General features: G+C 32.0%; 1 protein-coding gene across 3 annotated transcripts; it reads left to right on the top strand.

The window, feature by feature from the left end:
* Positions 1–10135: 10135 nt before the first annotated feature.
* LOC112010486 (mitogen-activated protein kinase kinase kinase 20) lies at positions 10136–18008 on the top strand. 3 transcript variants are annotated; one of them, XR_010631151.1, is made up of 7 exons: positions 10136–10547; positions 15135–15199; positions 15296–15448; positions 16128–16182; positions 16444–16594; positions 16802–16941; positions 17659–18008. XR_010631151.1 is itself a non-coding variant. In XM_065779106.1 (2 exons), exons 1-2 carry the CDS (start codon positions 10424–10426, stop codon positions 14681–14683), a joined length of 711 nt encoding a protein of 236 aa, XP_065635178.1. In that variant the 5' UTR covers positions 10136–10423; the 3' UTR covers positions 14684–14766. The 3 variants fall into 3 exon arrangements, 1 of the variants encoding a protein (XP_065635178.1); XR_010631152.1 differs by lacking the exon at positions 15135–15199; XM_065779106.1 differs by lacking the exons at positions 15135–15199; positions 15296–15448; positions 16128–16182; ... (1 more) ...; positions 16802–16941; positions 17659–18008 and adding an exon at positions 14097–14766.
* Positions 18009–23974: the final 5966 nt, after the last annotated feature.

Raw genomic sequence — 23974 nt, 5'->3', positions numbered from 1 at the left:
AGGAAAAATATCAGTAATGCTTAGGTTGCTGGGTCAGCTATCATAGCTGTTTTAAAAAGGTTGTCCCAGCTGTCAGGAAAAGTTGTGAGTATGTGACAACTATCATGAAAAAGCTGTACCAGCTGTCAAGAAAAGCTGTGACAGCTATCATGAAAAAACTGTTTGCTTTGGGTAGAACCAATGAGATCAGATAGGTCATTTCAGACTGCTGGAGAGATCATTTAAAGGATTTGGCTGAAAAATGGTAAGATCTCTTTGGAGGGTATCTTGCTATTTTGGGTATAACAGCTGGCTGCTGGGATTTCAACATTAAATGACTAATGATGTCACTCCCAACCAGGTGTCAAATGCTGAATACACTATTGGGGTTCAGCTGGAAATGCTTCCTTTTTGGGTGTTTGTGTTTGTGTTTTTGGTGCAAGGTTCCATTATAACACATTTGTGTTTAGGATTTGTATAGCAACAGTTGGGGATTGAATGAACAGTTATTTTTCCAGCAGTTAGATGGTTGGGGATATTGAGCATTTGTCACATGATGAAAGTTAAGTTTTAGGAAAAGAGTAATGAAGAATTTTATCATCTAAAGCGTTACGTGATAAGAGATACTTACCATATGTTACCCGTTAAACACGGACTCGTCAGAGTTTAGGAAATTGAAGAAGACACGCCAAACAACATGTTTCTTTTATCAACTTTAAACCGCTGGAACTTTATTGAATATACCTCTTGGCCCTCCAAACCACGACTCCCAAAGTTTCCCCAAAGAGACTTATAAGTTTGGATCATAAGCCGAAGATGAAATGACGTACCTCGGGTTTTGTTGTCATTTTGTGTAAGTATGGGCTTTTGTTGAAGAAGTTGCTTACCATGAGTGTAAGAGATGTAATATGGGCCATGAGTTTTGATTCATTGCTTAAGCCCGATCCATATGTTGATGTTGATGATGTCGTGGGGTTATGAGCCTAATTGATGAAGAGGGAATTTGCCTATTGAAGTAAGGATCTCGTGGGCCATGTGAGCCCAATCCATGTAGTTGAATGAGATATGAGTTTATTTTGGACTTTCAAGACATTTACCAAAAAATCAATAATATGTTGATATGGCATGAGTTGCCAATGAAGTAATGCCACGTGAGCCGAAAAAACGGTCCTCAACACATAATTTTTGAATGATTTTATATTTATGAGGTTTTTTTTTTTATTTTTATTTTTATTTTTATTTTTATTTTTTTTTTTTAGAACTAAAAACAATTCAAGTTTATAAGTCGTCTATATATATATATATATATATTAATAAATAAAACTGAGAGAAAATCCAATTAGATTTTAAATTGGAATTCAATTAGAGTCTAATTTTGCACCACATGCCCCATCTAATCAAATTTTTTAAATTTTAGAACCAAGTTAGTTAATTTAGTGTAAAAATTGGATTTCAATTAGAATTTAATTTTATGGAACGTGTTCCATCTAATTGAATTTTTTTTTTTTTAATTTTTGTGTCAAATGAGTTAATTTAGAGTAGAAAACAAGGAGTTCAATATAAATAAATCATAAAAAACATAATCATATATCTAACACTACATATAAAATTAGAAGAAGAGAGAGTTTGAATGAGTTTATATTTATGAGTTTTTTTTTTTTTTTTTTTTTTAATTTTATAACTAAAAACAATTCATTTGGCACAAAAATTATATATATATATATATATATATATATGAAAAACTTAGAGAAAATCCCGTTAGATTCTACAATTGAAGTCCAATTTTGTGCCATGTGTCCTAAATTATTTATTTTTAGAGAGAGTTTTATTTCTTAATTTTGGAATCAAATGTGGGACCATATTATAAATATCTATTCAAGTGAGTTATTGTGTACAAAAACCAAAGAGTTTAGAATTAACAAACATAAAAATATTTTAAAAAAATGGACAATTTACATTTTCTATCTAATAACATTCTTACAAGACTTTTTAAAGAATTAAAAAAAATGACTATTAATAATATTTAAATTATATATGTAAAATTATTATATTATGCATCTTAATGGTATCTTTTAAGTATTTTCATGTATATGCATGCGGTTGCAAGTTAGTTCTAATAATGGAAACATTAGGTTCAACTTCAAGTGTTCAACGTTACTTTGTCATGTGTGGTAATATCCGGTTTTTACTAAGATAACTCACAAATTTACTTCAATGATTCAAGACCATGGAAAACCAGTTTTAACAAAGTAAGATGTCCTTACACACTTGCTATTTCACACTTTCTTTGAAATCGTGTTTTTAAATTGTGAAATTGTCAAAACAAATACAATTTTATAATTTTAATTGAAATCTTGTTTTGAAAATAATATTTTAGCCCATGTGATAGTGCGTGTACAAAGAATGTGTGATAATAATTACACTTTTAATAGTCAAATAGATCCAAAAGAAGCACTCCTTTTGACTTCTTTAGACACTACATTCCATACGAATATTAAATGATTTAGATGCGTATTAAATAATCAATTTAAAACAAAAACTATCTTAAGTTGGTAGGTGTGGGTTCCAGTTAAGTCTAGGTGTGAGGTCTAGAAAAGTCTCTTATCTCTCAAATTAGAAATTTAGAATTTGAATCCCGCTTACATAAAAAATCAGCTGGTGTCTTAACCTAAGAATAAGAGTAATCATCATGAAATATACATTATAAATTGAAATTATGTTGTATCTTAAAAAACAAGTTTAATAGAATGGAAATCAATGAAAAATATTCTCGGATACTTTACATTCTCATGAGATCACCACAAATAAACTTTAAATCACCAAAAAATTATGTAAATGATAATATCTTTCTGCATTCAAGTCTCTCTTTCTTTTGATATCAATAGTTGATCAAATTGTTTTGTTGTTGAGTGATCATTGAGTTCGTTCCTTTTTTTTTTTTTTTTTTTTTTTTTTTTTTTCTTTTTCTTTTGGGAGGGGGAGGGGGGTGTTAAACTCTTAAACTAGTCTTCTTCTTCTTCTTCTTCCATTTTTTTTTTTTTTTTTTTTTAGANCCCCCCCCCCCCCCCCCCCCCACCCCCAAAAAAAGTTATCCGAATAGGTTTACAATCCTATTAGATAAATTGTATGTATCACTAACTTAAATTAATCGGGTATTAATAAACTTATGATAAAAAACGTTAACAAATAATTTTAGAAAAATTTTAATACCGTTTTCATGGGAAATATAAAAAACCGTCAAAATCTTCTCTAAAAAATAAAAATAAAAATACATCAAAATAATAAATTACTTTTTTCTTTTCTCATAAAAAATTATTAAAAAATTTTCTCAAACTAATACCCTTAAGACATTTATTAACTTTTCTCTATAAACAATATCTCAAAAATTAAAGAGAAAAAAAGTTTCAATTTTTCTCCTTCCTCGTATATATATATATATATATATATATATATATATATATATATATATATAAGTTCTCTACCTTTGGAGTTGACGGTGGAAAGAGGCTGGGTTTTGCCACAACAAACTTGATAGCAAGTAGCAACTTGTCTCTTCATTTTCATCTTCAACAATTACACCAACCGGTAATTGTAGAGCATCACCACTAGGCTATAGCCTCCCATAGATTTGTATCTAGGCAAAAAACAACACGCCTCTCTTTCTATGGTTGTCAGAATCCCAATCTTCGATCTTAAGTCCTAAGATCTTAATCTTATCCAATAAAAATAATTCAAATTTGTGTAGAATCTTTTATGGGGTAGGATTTACATGGGATCACAATCCTGGACAATGGAATGTAACATCCTAACCCATAGAATCAAGTTGGATAAATGTAGATTGTTCATATATCACAACAAAATTCACATCTATTAAAGTCATTATATATATATTTTTTACTGAACATTATAATTATTTTTAATTATGTCTATTTATGGTGAAATTAGGATTGTCTAGTCCTATCGATAAAGTTGTAATAGGTTTTCAAGGGTTTGGCGTTTCTCATTATCTTAATACAATTGAAACATTTGCAAAGTCTTTGCAACTTTAGAATTTGGATGAATTTTCTTTTTGTAGCCAATGGCAGATTTATTAATTTGGAACTTTATGTATATTTTTGGTATTGGAACTTGTAAATTTGAAATTTGAAACTTTTCATTTGTTCATATATTGGCAATTTACAACCAAGTAATTAGTACATTTTATGAGTAATTTGTGCTACATTTGCCATTTTTCTTAAGGTTTTTTTAACATATATTATCATTACTAATGATTTTTCATTACTTTTTTAATTACAGAAAAGTAAAATATTTTGATTCCCATCGGATTCCTGAAACCCTCTAACCAATACTATATAGGATCTCGATCATGATTACCTAGTCTCTTCCTTTGATTTATCTTCCCCGTTTGGTTCACTTGGTGTGACATGTTTTTCTCTTTTTCTAATAAGAATAGTAAAGAAATATTGTCTGTTTATGAATAAGCAGACAATATTTCTTTACCATTCTTATTAGAGTTTCCTGTTTTAAGTCTAGACCACGTGTATATATGGCTTGCATTTAAAGTCTCCAGAAACAAAAGCAAGGTATTCACCCCAAGTATGACTTTTCTTTTCATCTATTTTGAATTAAATTAATAAATATATAATATAATAAAATACCATTAAAATTGATAAATATAGCATCAATATCATACAAATTAAATAAACAATATAATGTGTAACGGGTTATTTGATTAGATTTCTTTGAGTGCATTCAAGGATTGTTTGTCTACAATTTAGCAATCTTTAATTTTGTAGTTTTTTTCTTTAAATTTTTTAAAATTATTTAATTTTTTAATTATAAATTTTGGCCATTGTATTTAATGGATTATAAATTTGTAATTTAATTTGAAAATCTAGATTCCTATGCAAGTTTAAAACTATTGATTGATTCTTCAAAAGAAAGAAAGATTGTAATCAGAAAATAATACACTTTTGAGTTTAATGTTGAAACTTCGTCCTACACTGCCATATGTAAGAAGAAGAAAAAATATCACACAAATTTCTAATTCTGCCACTAGATTCTAACCCAAATTCCGCTAGTATCACGAGTAAGTAATACCACTCAATTACCACCATCATTTACAATGTTTACTAATTAACCAAATCTATATATCTATATATAATAATAATAGATAAAACTGAAAGAAAATTCAATTAGATTTCAAATTGGAATTCAATTAGAGTTTAATTTTGCGCCATGTGTCCCATCTAAACTAAGTTTCTAAATTTTTGTGCCAACTGAGTTAATTCAATTTAAAAATTGGATTTCACTTAGAGTTTAATTTTGCGATATGTGTTCCATCTAATCTAAGTTTTTAAAATTTTGTATTAAATGAGTTAACTTAGTGTAAAAAATGAGGAGTCCAATATAAGTAAATCATAAAAAAAACATAATGTTTGGGGGTCTTTTTCGGTTGTCCAACCACGTGTAGTTTGTTGGAAGGATGACCTTATTAGGCTCGGGTTTTTTTTGGGGAGTTGCGTTCGAAACTCAATATTGGGCCACGTACTCCAACGGCTACCGGCGTACTTTTAAGCCTACAAAGCCATTAAAGTCAAAGTCTAAGAATCACGATAATGGTTGAATAAATATGTAATATGTGTTTGATATGATAGTTTTGATTAGTAATTGCAATAGTAGTTGAAATAAAGTAATTTGTATTTAAAGGTGAAGTAACCATGGAGTCAATGATGTAAATTTAAAAATATGGAAGCAAAATCACTTATCTTTGTATAGTTTATAGCTCTAGCTGTGTAGTATCAGTGAGCTGATAAGATTCCAGCAGAATGCTAGCGGTAGAAACTAGTTAAGCTTGCTCCTCTTATCATGCATTTAAATGAATTTAAACTTTGGTTAACAATTGTAATAGTAGTTGGAATAAAGTAATATGTATTTAAATGTGAAGTAATCACGCAGTGATATAAATTTAAAGGTAAGGAAACAGAGTCACTTATCTCTGATGGTTTGTAACCCCAGCTGTACAACTTTTGTGAGCAGATAATATCCCAGCAGAGTGACCCCAGTAGTAGAGAGGCAGTTTGCCATGATGACTTCAAGATTGAGGGGAAAAATGTGTGCAACTAGAGGGAGAGAGAGTGTGCCCAGTGTGTGTAGGGGTTGGTTAAGCTTGCCACTTTTATCATGCACTTAAATGAGTTTTCCCCTTGACAATTCTCTTTTAGTTGTTGTGAAGTTATGAATAGTGTTGACTTCCTTGAGAAGGGCTTTTGTATGGAGTATTTGTGCCTTCTAAGAGAAAGGCTTTGATATGAGATCTTGGTGCCTTCTAGAAGAAGGGCTTTAGCATTAGAAGTTCATGTTTTCTATGAGAAGGGCTTTTATAAGATAGGTGGAGAAGAGTATTGAGATGTGTTTATGGGAAGCAAAACAGTAGAATTTCAGAGTGATAGAGTATAAGAGTGGAGTTTTGAAGAGTTGTGGTGTGTTATATGTAATGGTGTAGTAAATATGCATGAGATTGTGTAAGAGAAGTGAAGAAAGAGATATTTAGAGATATGGACAGCAAGATATATGTATTTTCAGAATATGGAGAGTGAGAATGAGTATAAGAGAGTAATAATATTGCAGTGTGTTTATCAAAGCTGCTGAGATTTTTTGCTGGGATTATATGAAGGCTTATGAATGGCATTTATGAGGTAAGGGCTGAAGAGTTTAGTTCCTCATTTAGAAACTAAAAACCCAGAAACTCAGTACTTCATTAAGAGTTTCAGAAGATTCTTCAAGGGAGAAAGAATAGGGAAGCTTATGAGAGAGTTGTCCTCTATTGGTGTCCCCTGTTTTAGGTGTTGATGAAGGGTTCTCTTTAGCTGAGTTTAGGAGGGTATTTTAGGAAATAATCTTAGCCAAAATCTATACCAACTAGCAATGAATCTTTAAAAAATCCATCTTAAAATTTGGCCAAAAATGGTATGTTTAGTTTTAAGGTATTCTTGCTATTTCGGATAAGAGTTGCTGGTGAAAAAGTACCAGAAAAGGAAAGTATTTTGGCAAGAGAAATGTAGTTTCAATGGTTGATTTTGGTTTTAGCCAAAAGAGGAAAAATATCAGTAATGCTTAGGTTGCTGGGTCAGCTATCATAGCTGTTTTAAAAAGGTTGTCCCAGCTGTCAGGAAAAGTTGTGAGTATGTGACAACTATCATGAAAAAGCTGTACCAGCTGTCAAGAAAAGCTGTGACAGCTATCATGAAAAAACTGTTTGCTTTGGGTAGAACCAATGAGATCAGATAGGTCATTTCAGACTGCTGGAGAGATCATTTAAAGGATTTGGCTGAAAAATGGTAAGATCTCTTTGGAGGGTATCTTGCTATTTTGGGTATAACAGCTGGCTGCTGGGATTTCAACATTAAATGACTAATGATGTCACTCCCAACCAGGTGTCAAATGCTGAATACACTATTGGGGTTCAGCTGGAAATGCTTCCTTTTTGGGTGTTTGTGTTTGTGTTTTTGGTGCAAGGTTCCATTATAACACATTTGTGTTTAGGATTTGTATAGCAACAGTTGGGGATTGAATGAACAGTTATTTTTCCAGCAGTTAGATGGTTGGGGATATTGAGCTTTGTCACATGATGAAAGTTAAGTTTTAGGAAAAGAGTAATGAAGAATTTTATCATCTAAAGCGTTACGTGATAAGAGATACTTACCATATGTTACCCGTTAAACACGGACTCGTCAGAGTTTAGGAAATTGAAGAAGACACGCCAAACAACATGTTTCTTTTATCAACTTTAAACCGCTGGAACTTTATTGAATATACCTCTTGGCCCTCCAAACCACGACTCCCAAAGTTTCCCCAAAGAGACTTATAAGTTTGGATCATAAGCCGAAGATGAAATGACGTACCTCGGGTTTTGTTGTCATTTTGTGTAAGTATGGGCTTTTGTTGAAGAAGTTGCTTACCATGAGTGTAAGAGATGTAATATGGGCCATGAGTTTTGATTCATTGCTTAAGCCCGATCCATATGTTGATGTTGATGATGTCGTGTTATGAGCCTTAGGTGAATAGAAGTAACTTTAAACTTTCTTTTTATAAAATTATATATTTTTAAAAGGTTAGATTAAATTAGGGGATTGGGTTGGGGCCGGAAGCATACGTATACTTTGGAAAAAAGAAAAAAAAATTGCTAGGATAACTCACATACTAGTTTATCTATTAAATTTTAAAATATAAAAATAAAATAAAGTGGGGTGGGGGTGGTTGGCTCCGCCATTGCCAAAAACAAAAATCGTTTTTTTTTTTTTTTCTTGGAGAAATCTAGTATACAAGTAAAGTGGATCAAGTAAAGCACTCATTCCTTTCTCACCAAAAAAAAAAAAAGGTAAAGTACTCATTCTATATATAGAAACCTAATTAAAATATTACACGCTCTCACACACATTAATTTTGTCCCCAAAAAGAAAAAAAATCAAAACTATAAGAGTCATGTTTTTATATATTGCCATATTTGAGATCAAATTATGTAATCGAGTCCAAGATTTTTTTTTTTTTTTTTTTTTTGAGGAAACAGTAATACTTAGTAGAACACATAAACACAAAAGTAGTATTAGTGAAAACTCACAACTACTCAAGAAATTGTTCAAAAAAATTTGAATCTACAAGTCTTAATACTTGTCGACCTATCATTAATGAATCTCGATACCAAGCTTGACACCTCTTGATGTATTGAGTTATGGGATTTTTAATACCGACTATAACGTTTTATTTAAGTGACTATTAATTGTTTGGGGATCGGTGTAACCTAGTAAGAGAATCTATTTAAAGGCTTATTAAGGTCCTATTTAGATAAGGTGGTAGAGACTAAAAACCTAAGGCTTATATATTTGAAACCCTAGCCTCCACCTACTGAACCTATGATTTCAGAAAACGAAAGAAGATATTATTACAACTCTCATGCGCCTTTGGATCTGTACTAAGAAAAGTCTCTAACTCCAATAATTGAAGAACATATTGGTGTTTTGTGTGAAGTTACTGAAGATAGCAACCACCGCAAACTTGTTGCTGTGATAAAAAACCTTCAAAAAGTTCTTGGAGTCAATCGGAAGTTTTGAGTGTGATTGTGGGTGTGTCATCCGTAAAGGCGTTCATATATTGAAGAGTTTACAAGTTCTCCAAAGTTTTTTTTTTTTTTTTTAACTATGAAACTAGTCTATTTCATTTTGGTTTTTCTCAGTTATCATATCTTGTCTTATTTATTATTCTATTATGCATAATATTAATGTTTGTTTGTTTAACCAATGATTATTTATAATTTAACTAATTAATCACTTGACTTAAAATTAGTTAATTTTATCAATCAAGGTCTAAAATTTCCCAACGAAAACTACAAACTCTAGCACCATGCTTATCTCTTCCCCTTTGGGGAGGTTCGACTAACCTAGAAGCATTAGGTAAATGGAGGCTCGGATTGCTGCTTCTTGTTGTTATTGTTTTTTCTTTTTTGAAGAACCCCAGGAGGACTCTATCTCAAATATTATAAAGGCTTGGCTCTCCATCTGATTTAGGAAAGCACATATAAACATAAACTATCATAAAAAAAATGAAGATAATGGTTAAACAAAATAAAATGCCCTTTACATCAATTATATATATATATATATATACACACACACACACAAAAGATAGAAATTATATTCTAACTTAATATAAGTGTATATATGGGTGAAACTCTCTCTTAAAGATTTAAACATCGACCCTTGCCTCCCATACCCCATAAACACTTATACTTGTAAAGTGACTATCACGCCAAAGGCATGCAGTAATAATTATCTCATAGATGTGACTAATCATGAGGTTGGAAATAAATTTCCTATAACAGTAATACCATCATCAACTCCTATATGTAAGTTGATTTCTATATTTACTATCCATTACACTATCTTTATGCTAGGTTCAACCGAGCATGAAAAATTATTGTGTAGTCCCAGCCAATAAATACATGACACCTCGCCAAAAAAATGTTTACATAGACTTTCATGCCACGACAACTCAATAACCCCTACCCATCTTAACATCTGTTAACTCCGTTTGAGTACTTTCTTCCTTCAGGGCTGGACCTCCGATAGGTGATAGGGTGGGGGGTGGGGGTGGGGGTGGAGGGAGAGAGAGAGAGAGGCTACTTTCCATTCAGAAATGCCACACTTTTGGGCTCTAGTGGCAGAAATGAGAATGGAACTCATCTTCAAAACTTGTTTCAAATACCAATCCAAATTCCATGAATGCACAAAATGCATTTTAATGTATCCTGTGAGTGGGTCTCTTTTAGGAGATTAGGGTAAGTGTTTTTGAGAATGACAGACTAATATCTTCAGCAGCATTGTCATCACTCTTCTTTTGCCAGTTTGGAAAGTCAGCAGTTCTACAAGCAGCTTCTTAGAGTTTCTATATGCAGCTTCTTCTTCTTGTGCGTGCGTGCGTGTTTATTTTTCTGAACTTTTTCACCTTCACCTTTGTAGGTGCCCTCTCAAGAAGGTATTGGCGATGGGCAGGAATGCAAGTATACATGAAAAGTATGTAGCAACACATTGAATTGTAAATTCTTTTGAATAAATTCTTTCATGGGTATATAAATGTATATCTGCTCAGTTCATATCTCATTGTTTTCTGCAATATATATATATATATATGTATGTATGTATGTATGTATGTATGTTTTTTTTTTTTTTTTTTTTTTCCCTGCATTTTTCTTTTTTGGATGGGGTTGGGGAGGATAGGTGATCAATTATCTTATTCTAATGCCATTTGTGACTCTGTAGTTTACAATCTCAACTCATTTTAGTTCTTCTTCGTCTTTTTAATTAACTACAGGATAATCTGCCTTGTAACAATTATTATGGCCACACTAGTTGTTTTAAATAAGCAATAATATTCTGCCCATCAGGTTTCCATTCAAGTGAGTTATCATACCATACATATAAAGTTTTGCAGAATTTATTTCGGTTAGGAAAATTGATTGAAGTAGCAACACCTCAGCTTATCCTTAATGCCATCAATAAATGTGTATGGAAAGCTGGTATTAAATGGCCATCAAACCTAAGGTAGAAATGAACTATTCATCCCCAAAAAAAAAAAGAACTAATATCCTTCCAATTGCAGGTGGTATCTTGTACCCCTTTCGCAACAGATGTCTCACGTGTGGTCTATAGGCATGTGGCATCTGCTTGCAACTGATGCATGCGTAAGATAAGTTCTCCCAACCGTAGAGTCAATATTACTTGTATCCTCTATGGTTTTGCTCCCACCAATTAGGATTCTTTTAACTTAATATATTTAATAAACCCCTCTATACTTATCCACATAATTTATTTTTTTCAACAATTCGATAGTTTTTGGGGGAGGGGGCGCTTGGGGGAATTTGTACCTTGGATGTTTCTGTTGAAAATACTAAGAGATATCAACTAGTTGAACTACAGGACACTTGACTGGGCCGTTCATACTTGGTTAAGAAATTTATGTACTTCCCAAGTTAGAAGTCAATTTATATTTTAAAGTGTTATTGGATATAGTATTTTGTTAAAAGCTAGTTAAAATATGGTTGTAAGATTTAAAAGGTTGCACATAGTCAAATAAGCCAAAAAATAAAAAGCTAAGTTGTGAGAATGCTTTTTTTTTTCCTTTTTTTTTCAATACAGGTATAGTTTTGACTTAGTGTGCATTTAGGTATCTCATTAGCTTTAGTTGCTTATTTGCTAGTATGATAAAATGGAAGAGAGTTTTTATTTATTTATTATTTATTTATAGTTTTTATGCTAAATGTGTGACAAAAAGTTAAAAGTTAGTTTATTTTCTAAAAAAAGATAATTTTGTTAAATATTGTAATAAAACAAGGAGGCAAAGATCCAAAAAGTTGAAAAGCTTTTTTTTTTTCCAAACAAACAATATTTTAGTCTTTGCACTCTTTTTTGAATAAAAAAAATCATGTTTCAAAGACACGATCTAGTGTCAATTTGAAATATTGTCTCGGAGAAATAATCCTAGTCTAAAATCCCTAGGAAGCTCGATCTTGCCAAGGCCTCTATGCTTCATCTACCATTATGAACCCAATTTGCATCCTTAAGCAAGGTGTGTGGCATCATGCCTTGAACACCCCATTAATTATATTGGTACGTTTGAAAGGGGTTTACCTTTTTATTATTTATATTGGTCTGAGCTTCCGTAACAACTGCAAACTACTCATTAGATAATAAATCAATAAATCATTCGACTTGAGAAAAAGTGGCTTTTGAAGAAAGGAAGTCATCACCTTCGCATTTATTGTTTTCATCTATTAATAGCATTTCATTTGATATCTATTGTGGTTTCGCTATTTAATTCAACCATTTATACAATTGAATGAATATAATACACTTATTTTTTTCATTAATTGAAAAGGAAAAATAATATATATTTTAATTTAAATTTCTCATACTTATCTTTATATTTATTTATTTATTTTTTTAATATTTGACCATATTGTTCGATGAGAGATCATTTGTTCAACTAGTGATCCAATAATCCGGCTCCTTAACTGGATTAATAAATAGCTTTTCAAAATTATTTTTAATTTTTTTTTAAAAGAACCAAAAAAACAATGAGGGTTTAATTTTAAAATTAATTAATGTAAAAATAAATATAAAAATTGTAAAATTAGTAAATTATCAATATTTTTAGAGTTTTAAAACTTTTATATATACTTATTTGTCCTTACTATTCCATCAATGACAACTAGTTCAATTAGTGACTTAATAACCCGACTCATACCCTAAATTAAAAATTGTTTTTAAACCAAAAAAAAAAGAAAAAAGAAAAGGGATTCATGATTTTATAACTAATTAATTTATTAATGTAAAAAATAAATCTAAAAATTTTAAAACTATCTACATTTATATTTTTGAAATTATAAGATTTTTTTTCCTTTCCTTAAAAAAATTTATAAGACTTTTTATCCTGGGACCGACTTTGGTTAGATTTAAAATTTGTTTTTATATTTATTTGTCCTTACATTTATAATTTTATAATTAATCGATATATTAATGTAAAAAAATATAAAAATTTTAAAAGTACCTACATTTGTTTTTAGTTTGTTTGTTAAAAAAAAAAAAAAAAAAAAGAGTTTTTGTTTTTCTTTCCTTAAAGTAAATTCATAAGACTTCTTATCCTAGGCCTCCTGGTACCGACTTTGGTTAGTTTCAGCGTGTAGAAAAAGCAACGCAGTTTTCCGAAACTAAATTCTTATTAGCTATTTAAAATTTAAAATAAAAAATAAAAGTTTCCGAAACAGATTCTGAGTACTTCGAGTTTGAAATTATCCGACCGTTAACTCCATCCCTTAAACCGACTTATATATATACTCAGCGTTGAAACAACAACACACTTTTATTTCTCCTCAAACCCACTTCTTCAAACCAATTTTTTTTTCTCTACCATTATTACCCACTATCAGCAACGTTACCATTTTGTATAACCCATTTCTTGTTTCTCTTCGAACCCCACTGCTTGATACAACCATTGTTCCACAATCAATAGAAATTCAGAACTTTTTGCTTGTATCGTTGGAGGGATGAAGCGAACCAGAGAGGACTACACCGCCGGTGGTGAGGTTTCTCTGGGTTACGGAGCACCGTCTTGGTGCAGAGGTCAATTGCTTGGCCGTGGAGGATTTGGGTCTGTTTTTGTTGCGAAATTGAAGAAACCCTGTTTTGGATTTCCTCCGACCATTGCTGTGAAATCAGAACACGCTGCTTCTGGATCATCTTCACTCTTGAATGAAGAACGGTTTATTCGGGCTTTAAAAGGGTGTCCTAATGTGGTTCAAAGCTTTGGATCAGACATCACAACCACCAACTCTGGTGACATCATCTACAACGTTTTTCTTGAGCTTGCTTCAGGAAGCTTGGCAGATTTCATCAAGCAATCTGGTTCTGGTACTGGGATGCCTGAGTTTCTAGTCAGGAATTATACTCGTTCTATTTTGATTGGATTGAAGCAAGTTCACGACCGTGGATTTGTACATTGTGATATCAAGCCTCACAATGTCCTCTTAGTGCCTAATGCAGATGGTTATGTTGCTAAAATTGCAGATTTTGGGCTGGCAAAGAGGTGCCATGCGAGAGATACTAGTGGTATCAGAGGCACAGAGTTGTTCTTTTCTCCTGAGATGGTGAGGTATGGAATTCAGGAAGCGCCTTCAGATATTTGGGCACTTGGGTGTAGTGTGCTGATGATGTTTACGGGACAACCACCGTGGGCTACTACACCTAAATCTGAACTTATGTCTCGGATAGCTGCTGATTCACCGACAATTCCACCCCATATCTCAAAAGCAGCCCAAAACTTCTTGAGTTGCTGCTTTGTGAGCCATCCTGCAAAGAGGTTGACAGCTACAGAGCTATTGAGTCACATCTTTTTACTAGAATCAGATGAGGGTGAAGAAGTATACATTCAAGAAAAGGCTAAAGTTTCAGATGAGAAGAGTCAGGGAGTAAAACCTCAATCACATTGTTGTCCTTCAGCTTTGCCGAGTTTTATACCACTTCCTTCTTCATCATCTGAAGAGGAAGAAGAGGACATCACTGCTGCAGCGAAGCGAACATGTTACAGACAGATCCATCCTTTGGCAATCATGGGCTGCCAACCTCCTGTCACTTTTACTGTTTGTGCCAATTGAGACACAGCAAACATTTTGTTTGCATTTGTAAATCATTTTTTCATTGTAATTGATTCTTTTTTTTTGGGTTTCAGAAGTGTATACTATTGAATTAGTAAATATAAAGAATTTTGCATTTTTGGTTCTTCGATGTTTACTGTTTTAGTGGTTTTTATTTTCATTGTTCATTTAGATACTAATAGTGGTAATTTCCTTAGCCCTTAAGCAGGTTGGCTGGGAGATGCAGCCTAAAGATATTAGTAATCTACTTCAATTGTAGCCTTGTTTAACTTGTGTTCTGTTTCCACTTCAATCATAGTAATCCTGTTTCCATCTGTATTTTACTGTGGTATCAAAGATATTAGTAAAAGAAGAGAAGAAAAAGAAGATAAATTGATGGTGTAACAAAAAATAGAATATGAGTGTTAAGAAAGATATGGAGTTTTCACTATGCATGCTAATGGTAATGCAGTTTGATGATGTGCTTCTTGTTGGTTTTGGCAATTGGCATTAAGAGTGCAGAATCATTGTCACCAGGTCTGTATGTTATTTATTTATTTTTTTGGGTGTTAAATCTGCATTTATTTTATTTGAATTTTGAACATATTCTAATTTGGGTTGATGGATTGATAGGTATGTGGAGGAGTGGTAGAAGATAGTGAGGAGGATAGGGCAGTGGATTGACTTCAAGGATGTGTACAGGCCCATGGACTTGAGCCTCATGGAGAGTGTTTGGTGGGTCTTTTCCTAGCCTTTGAGAAGGGTCTTGTTTATAAGGGTTTCAAGGTCTGTATTTTTGTGAATCGGTTAATGAAACTTGTTTGTTATTATTATTAGTTCTTTTTTCAGTGAATTGGGTAGTGAAGCGGTTAAGCATATGCTTCTTGATATTTTAATTTTAGAATTGACTTCCAATTGAATTGATGCGAGTCCTTTGTTGGTTAATGAATCATTTTAAGGTTTTCAATTTGAATTTTATTCTGAGTTCCTTTCAATGTGATATGATGGTTTCACTCTGTTACTGATGGTGCATTTTAATGGCTGCGGTAAAGTTTTAGTACAAGGAAGAAGTCAAATTTTTTTTGGCTTTCATGTTTTTGTCATTTTCATTTTGAATGAACTATATATTCAACCCAAATGCATCGAAGGTTGTTAGGTAGAGATTTATGTTGGCAGTCCATGATACTTAAGGTCATAATATCCTATTTTGTCTCACACGCCAATGAAATCTAGTTTAAATGGCATCTCTTCCCTTGTATGAACAAGGTGAAGGTCACAATTTTGGATTCAAGACCAATAAAAGATATAATTTTTCCATGTTTCTTACATTTTCTAGGTTTGGAAGGAGATATTTTGAGATAAATTTTTTTAAGATTATAATTATTTTGGTTTTTAAAGATGGGTTAATTTTTTATTTTTTTAAAGTGGGTTCAAATGAATTTCTTTGATGTTGTTGTGTTTGCAGGTCATGCCATACTGCACTGGATGCAAGACACCAGAGCTGTCTAAATTTGAAGATGGTAAGAAATAGAGGGTTTGTTATCTGAAACTTCTGTTTGCCATTCATATGTAGGTGTTGGGTTGCTGGACTATTATCATCCAGTGTTGTTATCAAGCTTTTTTTGGTTTGAGGTAGTAATCATTTATCCATGATTGGTGAACTAGGATCAGGTCACTGTAGTGTTGTGGTTGAACTATCATTTTGGTTTAATGTGATTTTTATGATCATTTTATAATATTAATTCTAGAACCTTGATTCATGGCATTTCAATGATGTCTAGCTTTCCTGGAGTGACACAGGATGTCCCTGCCCCTGAAATTATGGTGACTTTTCCAATAATCAGTGATCCACATAAGGCAGCTTTCATGGATTGGAAAACAACTCCATGGATCCTTCCTAGTAATCTTGCCATTTGTATCAAGGCAAATAAGGTCAGTTCGTTATGTTTTGTCAAACTGTAGGTTGGCTTCTGTGGTAGACAATTAACACAACTAGACTGAGTATTATGATATAAATTATCCAAATTCAGCCTTTACATCAAATGATTATGTTGGTTGTTGGATTGCAAAAAGTTCTTGTATTTGAATGATTCTCCATTTTTTATATTTATTAGAAAAATAAAATAAATTTTTTTTCAGTATTTTACTCCAGTCGGGTTGAAGGGTGGCCGTTTGAAGCTTCTTTTCTTTACCTTTTATTTGAAGTTTTTTCAATGGATGTTGGGTCATTGGTGGCACAAGTTTGATGCCTCAACCTTACGCATCCGCACATGCATAAGGTATTGTCTCTGTATATGATAAACTTTGTTGATTGCTTAATTTTCAAATGAGAAAGGCAGGGGATTTAGTTTACTCTTTGTTCTCCCTTTATATACTTGTTACTTATTTTGGAAACACTTGTGAAGAAGGTTTCAATTTTATCCTTCAAACGAGATATAGCTTAGACTGCTGACTTCGTAGATTGGAAGAGCTACAAATCTGTTGCCAACCCTAAAAGTTATGTTCAGCCACTTCTAGTTTGGACCAAATTGGACTGAAGTGAATGGAACTGAACCAAATGGACTGAAGTAGACTGAAAGGCTATGCTAATGTGGCTCATCAAGAGGATAGTAAAAATAAATGCTCTGCTTCAAATTTTAAATATGATATAGATATTTATATGAAAATATAAGAAAATTTGTGATTTTTTGTTTGTGCCAAACCTCAAAATATGTAAATATGATTTCAAAGGATTTTCACTTTTCAGGAATTTTATTAAACAACATAAAACAAGCAGTTTGCAGCATTTTTTGAAAGAAAATATTTTACATTGAAACAAAACAAATCCTAAAGGCCCTTTAGAATGCCAAGACAGAGTATTTTTCATTGTAATACTATTTGGATGACAAGAAACAAAATCCTAAGACAAGAACAAGGGGAAGTACTAGACCTTATGACTTCAAGTTCTCAAATTAACAAAATCTACACTGACCATTTATTTTCTTGGGAATTTACAGGAGGAGACAAATCAAGAAATAATGAATGGGATCCTCCTCCCCTGTATACGAAGGTTAATTTTGATGCATCCGTTAGAGAAGAAAAGACATGCGTAGCTACTGTTGGGAGATACTGCAAGAAGGAAGTTATATTAGTGACTAGTGTACTGAACATAAATAACCCCATTTTAGAATCATTCTTCCCAACCCTACTAGGCTATTGACAGTTTAATTTTAGAAGCTAGATCTTTACTTAAATCTTTCTCTAAATGGTTTGTTAGCTATACGTTTAAAGAAGCTAATTTTGTTGTCTACAATATTGGCACATGGACTCTTTTGTGAAACTTCATTAGAATGAAACATTTCTCTGATCCCTGAATCTTTTGCCCTCATTAGGGGATATGGTGATACTTCATTTTCTTGTGTTTTGGATGGTTCCTTCTTTGTTTAATGCAAGTATTAGTCAGAGAGAGAGATTGGCCTGAGGTTTGGGAGGGATTTAAGGCATATGATCAACCGGCCTTAAATTTACAAGAAAACAACTATGTACTGTTACCAATCCTATTGAAATGAAAAATGTAATTTAGCTTGTGTCTCATTTGCTTGCCAAGTAGTTGATTCTAATTTGTCTGGATGAGATTTCCATTCAATAAACAAGCTAGCCTGAAAAACCAATTATATTCTAACATTGATAGACAAAGTTATTATCTTGTCCTTCTAGGCTTTAAAAGAAAACTTCAATTAGCTACCTACAAAATTCTGTGTAACTATTTCAGATGATGGTTCATTCTGTGTAACTACTTCAATATCTTGATATAGACTACATCAATGTGTACTATCAGCACCTTGGTGCGAAAGATATTGTCTTTTTGACTTTATTATATGTACTAATTTCAAATATTTCAATGTGTCAATGTATTGCATTCAATTTTGATTTATTTATGTTTCATCTACAACCAATTTTGGCATTGTAGATGGGGTCCTCAAGAAGTTGGCTGAGGAAGGAAAGATAAATATAGCGTACATTGGGTTATCCGAAGCTAATGTAGACACAATGACAAGAAGGCTCTTGTTTTGTGACCACATTTTTAAGGATCAAATTAACATGGTTTGAGTTTATTACATGGAGTAGGCTTAGCAAGCTGGGGATTAGCTGTCATCAGGAAGCTAGAGAGTTAATTTTATACTTTCATTGTAATTGTCATCAATATTTGTCATTTTTCTCTCTATTATTGTTCTTTTGAATCTTTTCTTTCAAATAATTGGATTTTTCACTGTAATGCCAATTGAAAGTTCAAATCAACAAACCAAGTGTACACTCTGTAGTGGGTTCCAGTTAGCTCAACAAGTAAAGTTTTTAATGGTTGAATAAGACATTTGGAATTCAATTCCTGCATACACAAAAAACATTGATTGTTGTCTTGGTTTGATAATAAATATTGAATTCCTAAGGGTGAATCATTTAATTTTATTCTTGATTGTAGATGTTGTAAAAGAGATAAAATAAAATAAAATAAAGGTCCATAACATGTCATAAAAATGTATCATGTTAAAAGAAAATAAAGGAATCTTTTTTTTTCTCCTACATTTTTTTTGAGAGAGTTTCAACCTATTGTATCCGCTCTTGATGAGCGTTCTTTGTCATCAGACTAAGACACCAATCAGTTTTTGGTGTAGGCGGAAATTGAACCTTAAATCTCTTATTCAACAATTAGAGATTTTACCAGTTGAGCTAATTGAACCCACTTTTTTTCTCCTACATGAAGTGGGAGAAGAGAGATTTAAAGTTTAAACCCAAATACTGCTTTCAGAAAATTGGACATCATCAATGATTTAATTACAAGAATTTTTAGAGTTTTTTCAAATATTAGACCCAAAAATTAAGAGTTCCCCAAAATAAGAGCTACCCCCACCCCCACCCTAAAAAAAAAGAAAAAAAAGTTTTGAACAACTGATCAGTGGTCTAAAAATATTAGTTGTTAAAAAAAATCGTCCATTTTCTAACACAAAAAGTACTACTATAATAATGTTTCTCCGTCTTAATTTTTTTTTCCCTCTTATTTCGTGAGTTCAACCAGTCTGTATTTAATAAAGAAAATTTCCTCTTGGAGATTCTTCTTCTTTTATTTATTTATTCTTGATTTATCTACATTTTTTTATTTTTTATTTTTTAAAGTTTGAGAGTAATTTGGGACTAAGCCATTCATTGTTGTTGTTATTGTTAAATGAAAAAACTACAAATAGGAGATCTATTGTTAAGGTCGGGGTGATAACACTTCATTGCTGTTCATTGTTGTTTATTTATTAATTTTCTCTTGGTGGATTTGTTATATATTTAATTCGAGACTAAGCCTTTCATTGTTGTTGTTAAGTTCCAATTGTTGTCGATGCTTGATTTAGACTCAAAATTTTAAATGAAAAAAAGACTAAATAAAGGAGATTTTAATGTTAGCGAGTGATACTATTAAATTAATAGAGATGTGAAAAAGTTGCAATAAAATAATGGTTTTTTTTTTAAAATATTTTTTTTACATATTGATTGCAAAGTAGGCAATTTGTGTAGATTAAATGTAATTGTATGCATGCATGTATTTTGAATTTCTCTGTATTGATATATCAATGTGTAATTTGGCTCCCCAAACCAATAGTAAATATATAGTACCAAATAGCTTGAGAACTAGAAGTGTTCAACAAAGAGCTACCTTAACACAACCAATTTCTGGGTACAATTTTATTTATTTTAGGTTAAAATATATTGATGGTCCCTAAATTTTAGTCTATGAACAATTTTAGTCTCTAAAGTTTAAAGTTATTGTTTTTAGTCCATAAAATACTTAAATGTGTTACTTTTAATCATGGGGTCAGTGCTTTGTAACTCAATTTGTTGACATCTCCTCTTGTGTTCATGATATCTAGGATTCAAAGCCTCCCTACCCCATTAAAACTATTGAATTATCAAAACAATTTATGTAATTGATTTTACTCATGAACAAACTAAAGTGGTCACCTTTTATACATTTGGAATAAAAAAAAGTCCGTTTTTAGTTTGACCACATTGACTAATGGACTAAAATAGCTATATTTCTGTTTCTTGGCATACACAAATAAGCCTAATGTATTTCTAATTTATGTTACATATGTTCGTTAAAGTGTCCTAAACATGTGGCAAGCTGGAATAGTTCATGTTGGTTATTGAAATTTCATTAGTGGTTTGTTTGACACTATCATGTCAATAAAGTCAGATTCTAATTTTTATAACATATATACTGTGGGGTCAAAGAATTTGGCAACTGCGACCCACCTTATATTAAGCCCAAGACCCATACCGAGAAGGAAGAATTGTCCGAGGACAAAAGAAACAAGTTCAAGGTGCCCTGAAACATCGCCGAGAATGATCCTGTCCTCGGCAAACCAAGATCACAGAAGATAAGAGTGGCATGCCATCAAAGGCAGCCTCCCAGAGCATCCCAAGGAAAAGGACAGGTACAATGGGTCAGCTATGGGAGCACGGTGGAGGAGCAATTCAAGGAGAAACTGTCACCTCCGCATTGAATGCCTACAACTAACATCCTGACCGTATTAATGAGGAAATGATCTCTGAACAATGCTACCTCGGTTACCGTAACTCACAAAATGCCAGAGAGGGTACTTGATGGGACAGACACTCAAGTATAGGCTTGAATGATCAACAAGTGAAAGACCAAGATCAACTGAAAAATGGTATATAATGTAAGGGACCCTCAGGAAAAAAAGGGGAGACACTGGAATAACCTCAAGAACTCCTATAACCATTGGGATCCAATATATGAAAGGGAGGGGCTCCTCGGATTGTACCGAGGACAAACATTCTATGATAAACTCATTTCATCTCTTGGATGATCAACAAGTGAAAGGCCAAGATTAACTGAAAAATGGTATATAATGTAAGGGACCCTCAAGAAAAAAGGGGAGACACTAGAATAACCTCAAGAACTCCTATAACCATTGGGATCCAATATATGAAAGGGAGGGGCCCCTCGGATTGTGCCGAGGACAAACATTCTATGATAAACTCATTTTATCTCTGTTTGATTATTACAAACACCATATTAACTGTTGGCCAGGCACTAAGGCCTAGCTCTTTCACCCACTCTCTACAAATTCATTGTATTAGGCTAGTTGGATCTGAGCCCATTCATCCAAAAGAAGAAGTGCTCAAATCCAGGCCTTACATATACATATGTTTATACATTAAACATTCAATTCAATTTTTATTAAATCTTGAAAAACTTGGACACTATTTCAAAGAATTAGTTATATGTCATGTCCCAACCAAATTATATGGTCAAATTACGGATATTATGTAATAACTATTTTTTAAGTGGTTTATGTTCCATTGTTTTTTAGAAAAAAAAAATATGAATAAAATTTTATTGCTATAAAATGCTTTAGATAAATCATGGTAATTTTTAGAATATATTAAAAGAATAAGGAATATATTATTATATTTTTAAATATAGAATGGATATTTTACTTGATTCATTTTAATTTTATGCTAGGTATAAATAAACATAATATATTTGTTCTTTTTGTTATATATGTTCACTAAAGTGTTCTAAACATGTGGTCTATCTGTCACTTATGAACACATTATATACCATGGTTAGGTGTATCTTCAATGCATTATGTGAGACTTATTTGATTGACCAATTTGGATGCAAGAAGAGATATTAATTAGGGACAAATTCTTAATTTTAGGCTCAATTATCATAGGTGTTTTACTATTTGACTATTTGTATGAATTATATTCCTGGGCCAATCCTTTATTGGAATTGGCTTAGGGTTGGCTTCTTTGGTCTTCTATTAGCAAAATGGTTTCAGTGGTACTGGTATCCATTTGTCAACTTTAACTATAGGTTGTCACTAATCTCTTCGGAATAATGTAGAAATAGCACATCTTATTTGTGATGCTTTTTTTTTCCTTTTCTATAGTTAGATTTTAACAAGTATAAGTAATTTAATTTATAATAGGTTAGTTTTTTCTTTTTTGGATTATAAATTGTTGAGGAATTTTTCCTAAAAAAAAAAAAATTTGTTGATGAATTATGTTGGGCTTATTGATGGTGCAACCCACATTGCAAATGTGGTGCATTACATCAAATTTTAGAATCTCCTAAATGGCTCCTTGTCAGGTCACTTTTTTCTAAAAAGCATTTATATATATATATATATATATGAAATGAACAGTTTATGGTTACTCCAAAACTGAAAATTGATTACACAAAATTGTATGTGGTTTCCTCAAACAAATGGAGAACTAATTTTAGAATGCCCTTAGAAATAAATGCATAGACATATGTTAATTAAATATGATCAATATTAATCTTCTGATGTTGTGATCATTATTGATTTAAAATATAATTGCCCTTGATTATTTTCAAAATCGTTGTTTGATGGTTATGAAAATCAAAATCAATTCTAATATATTAGTACTCTTGAATCAACACTAAAATCCAAATGCAATTATATTAGTGCTCTTTCAATCAATTCCTTGGTAAGTCTTTTCCTAGTCGATAGGTTAGGTAAAAGACACCTAACCCTAATATCATTTTTCATGCTAGTAAATATGTCTTGCTCTTTGGAATCCAGTAGTTTTGTGTTTATTGGTGCACATAAATAAAAATAATGTATTAGTTCTTTTTATTACATATGTTTGCTAAAGTGTCCTAAACATATGGTAAGTTGGAAGCATTAATATTGGATATTAAAGTTCTAGTAGTAATAGGCCTTTTGTAGTGGTGCTTTGGGTTAAGTAATGTGTTTGAGCTTAGTGAGAGAGTGTAATTAAACGTGTGTGTTTTTAATAGTTAGTTTGTTTTTGAAAAAAAAAAAAAAAAAAAAAAAAAAGGAAGTTCCAGTAGTGATTTGTTTAACACTCACGTGTCAAGAAAGTGGGATTCTAATTTTTTATTTTTTTGTGGGATGGGATTCTATTTTTTACAATATATATACACATATATTTATACATAGGACATTCAATCCAATTTTCATTAATCCTAGAAACTTGGATAGTATTCCTAATTGTATGGACAAATTATGGAGATTATATAATTACTATTATTTTAGGTTGTTTATGTTCCATTTTCCTGAAATATTCCTTCTACATCAAAGATTCAAAATACCTCTGTCCAAGACTACAAGAACCTATTTATGATTGCCTTCTTGTAAGTGAAATCCAACCCAAATTTTGGCCGATCCCTCCGTAATTATGGCTTCGACCGTTGCACCGACGAAGAGATCTTCATGGACAACACCGTTCGAAGCTCTGCCCCCAGGTCCCTACCGCTTTTTCTCTCCT

This window comes from Quercus suber, unplaced genomic scaffold (assembly GCF_002906115.3).
Source record: "Quercus suber isolate HL8 unplaced genomic scaffold, Cork oak 2.0 scaffold_199, whole genome shotgun sequence".
In the NCBI taxonomy this organism is placed as follows: domain Eukaryota; kingdom Viridiplantae; phylum Streptophyta; class Magnoliopsida; order Fagales; family Fagaceae; genus Quercus; species Quercus suber.
This window is presented reverse-complemented; position numbering and strand designations above follow the sequence as displayed.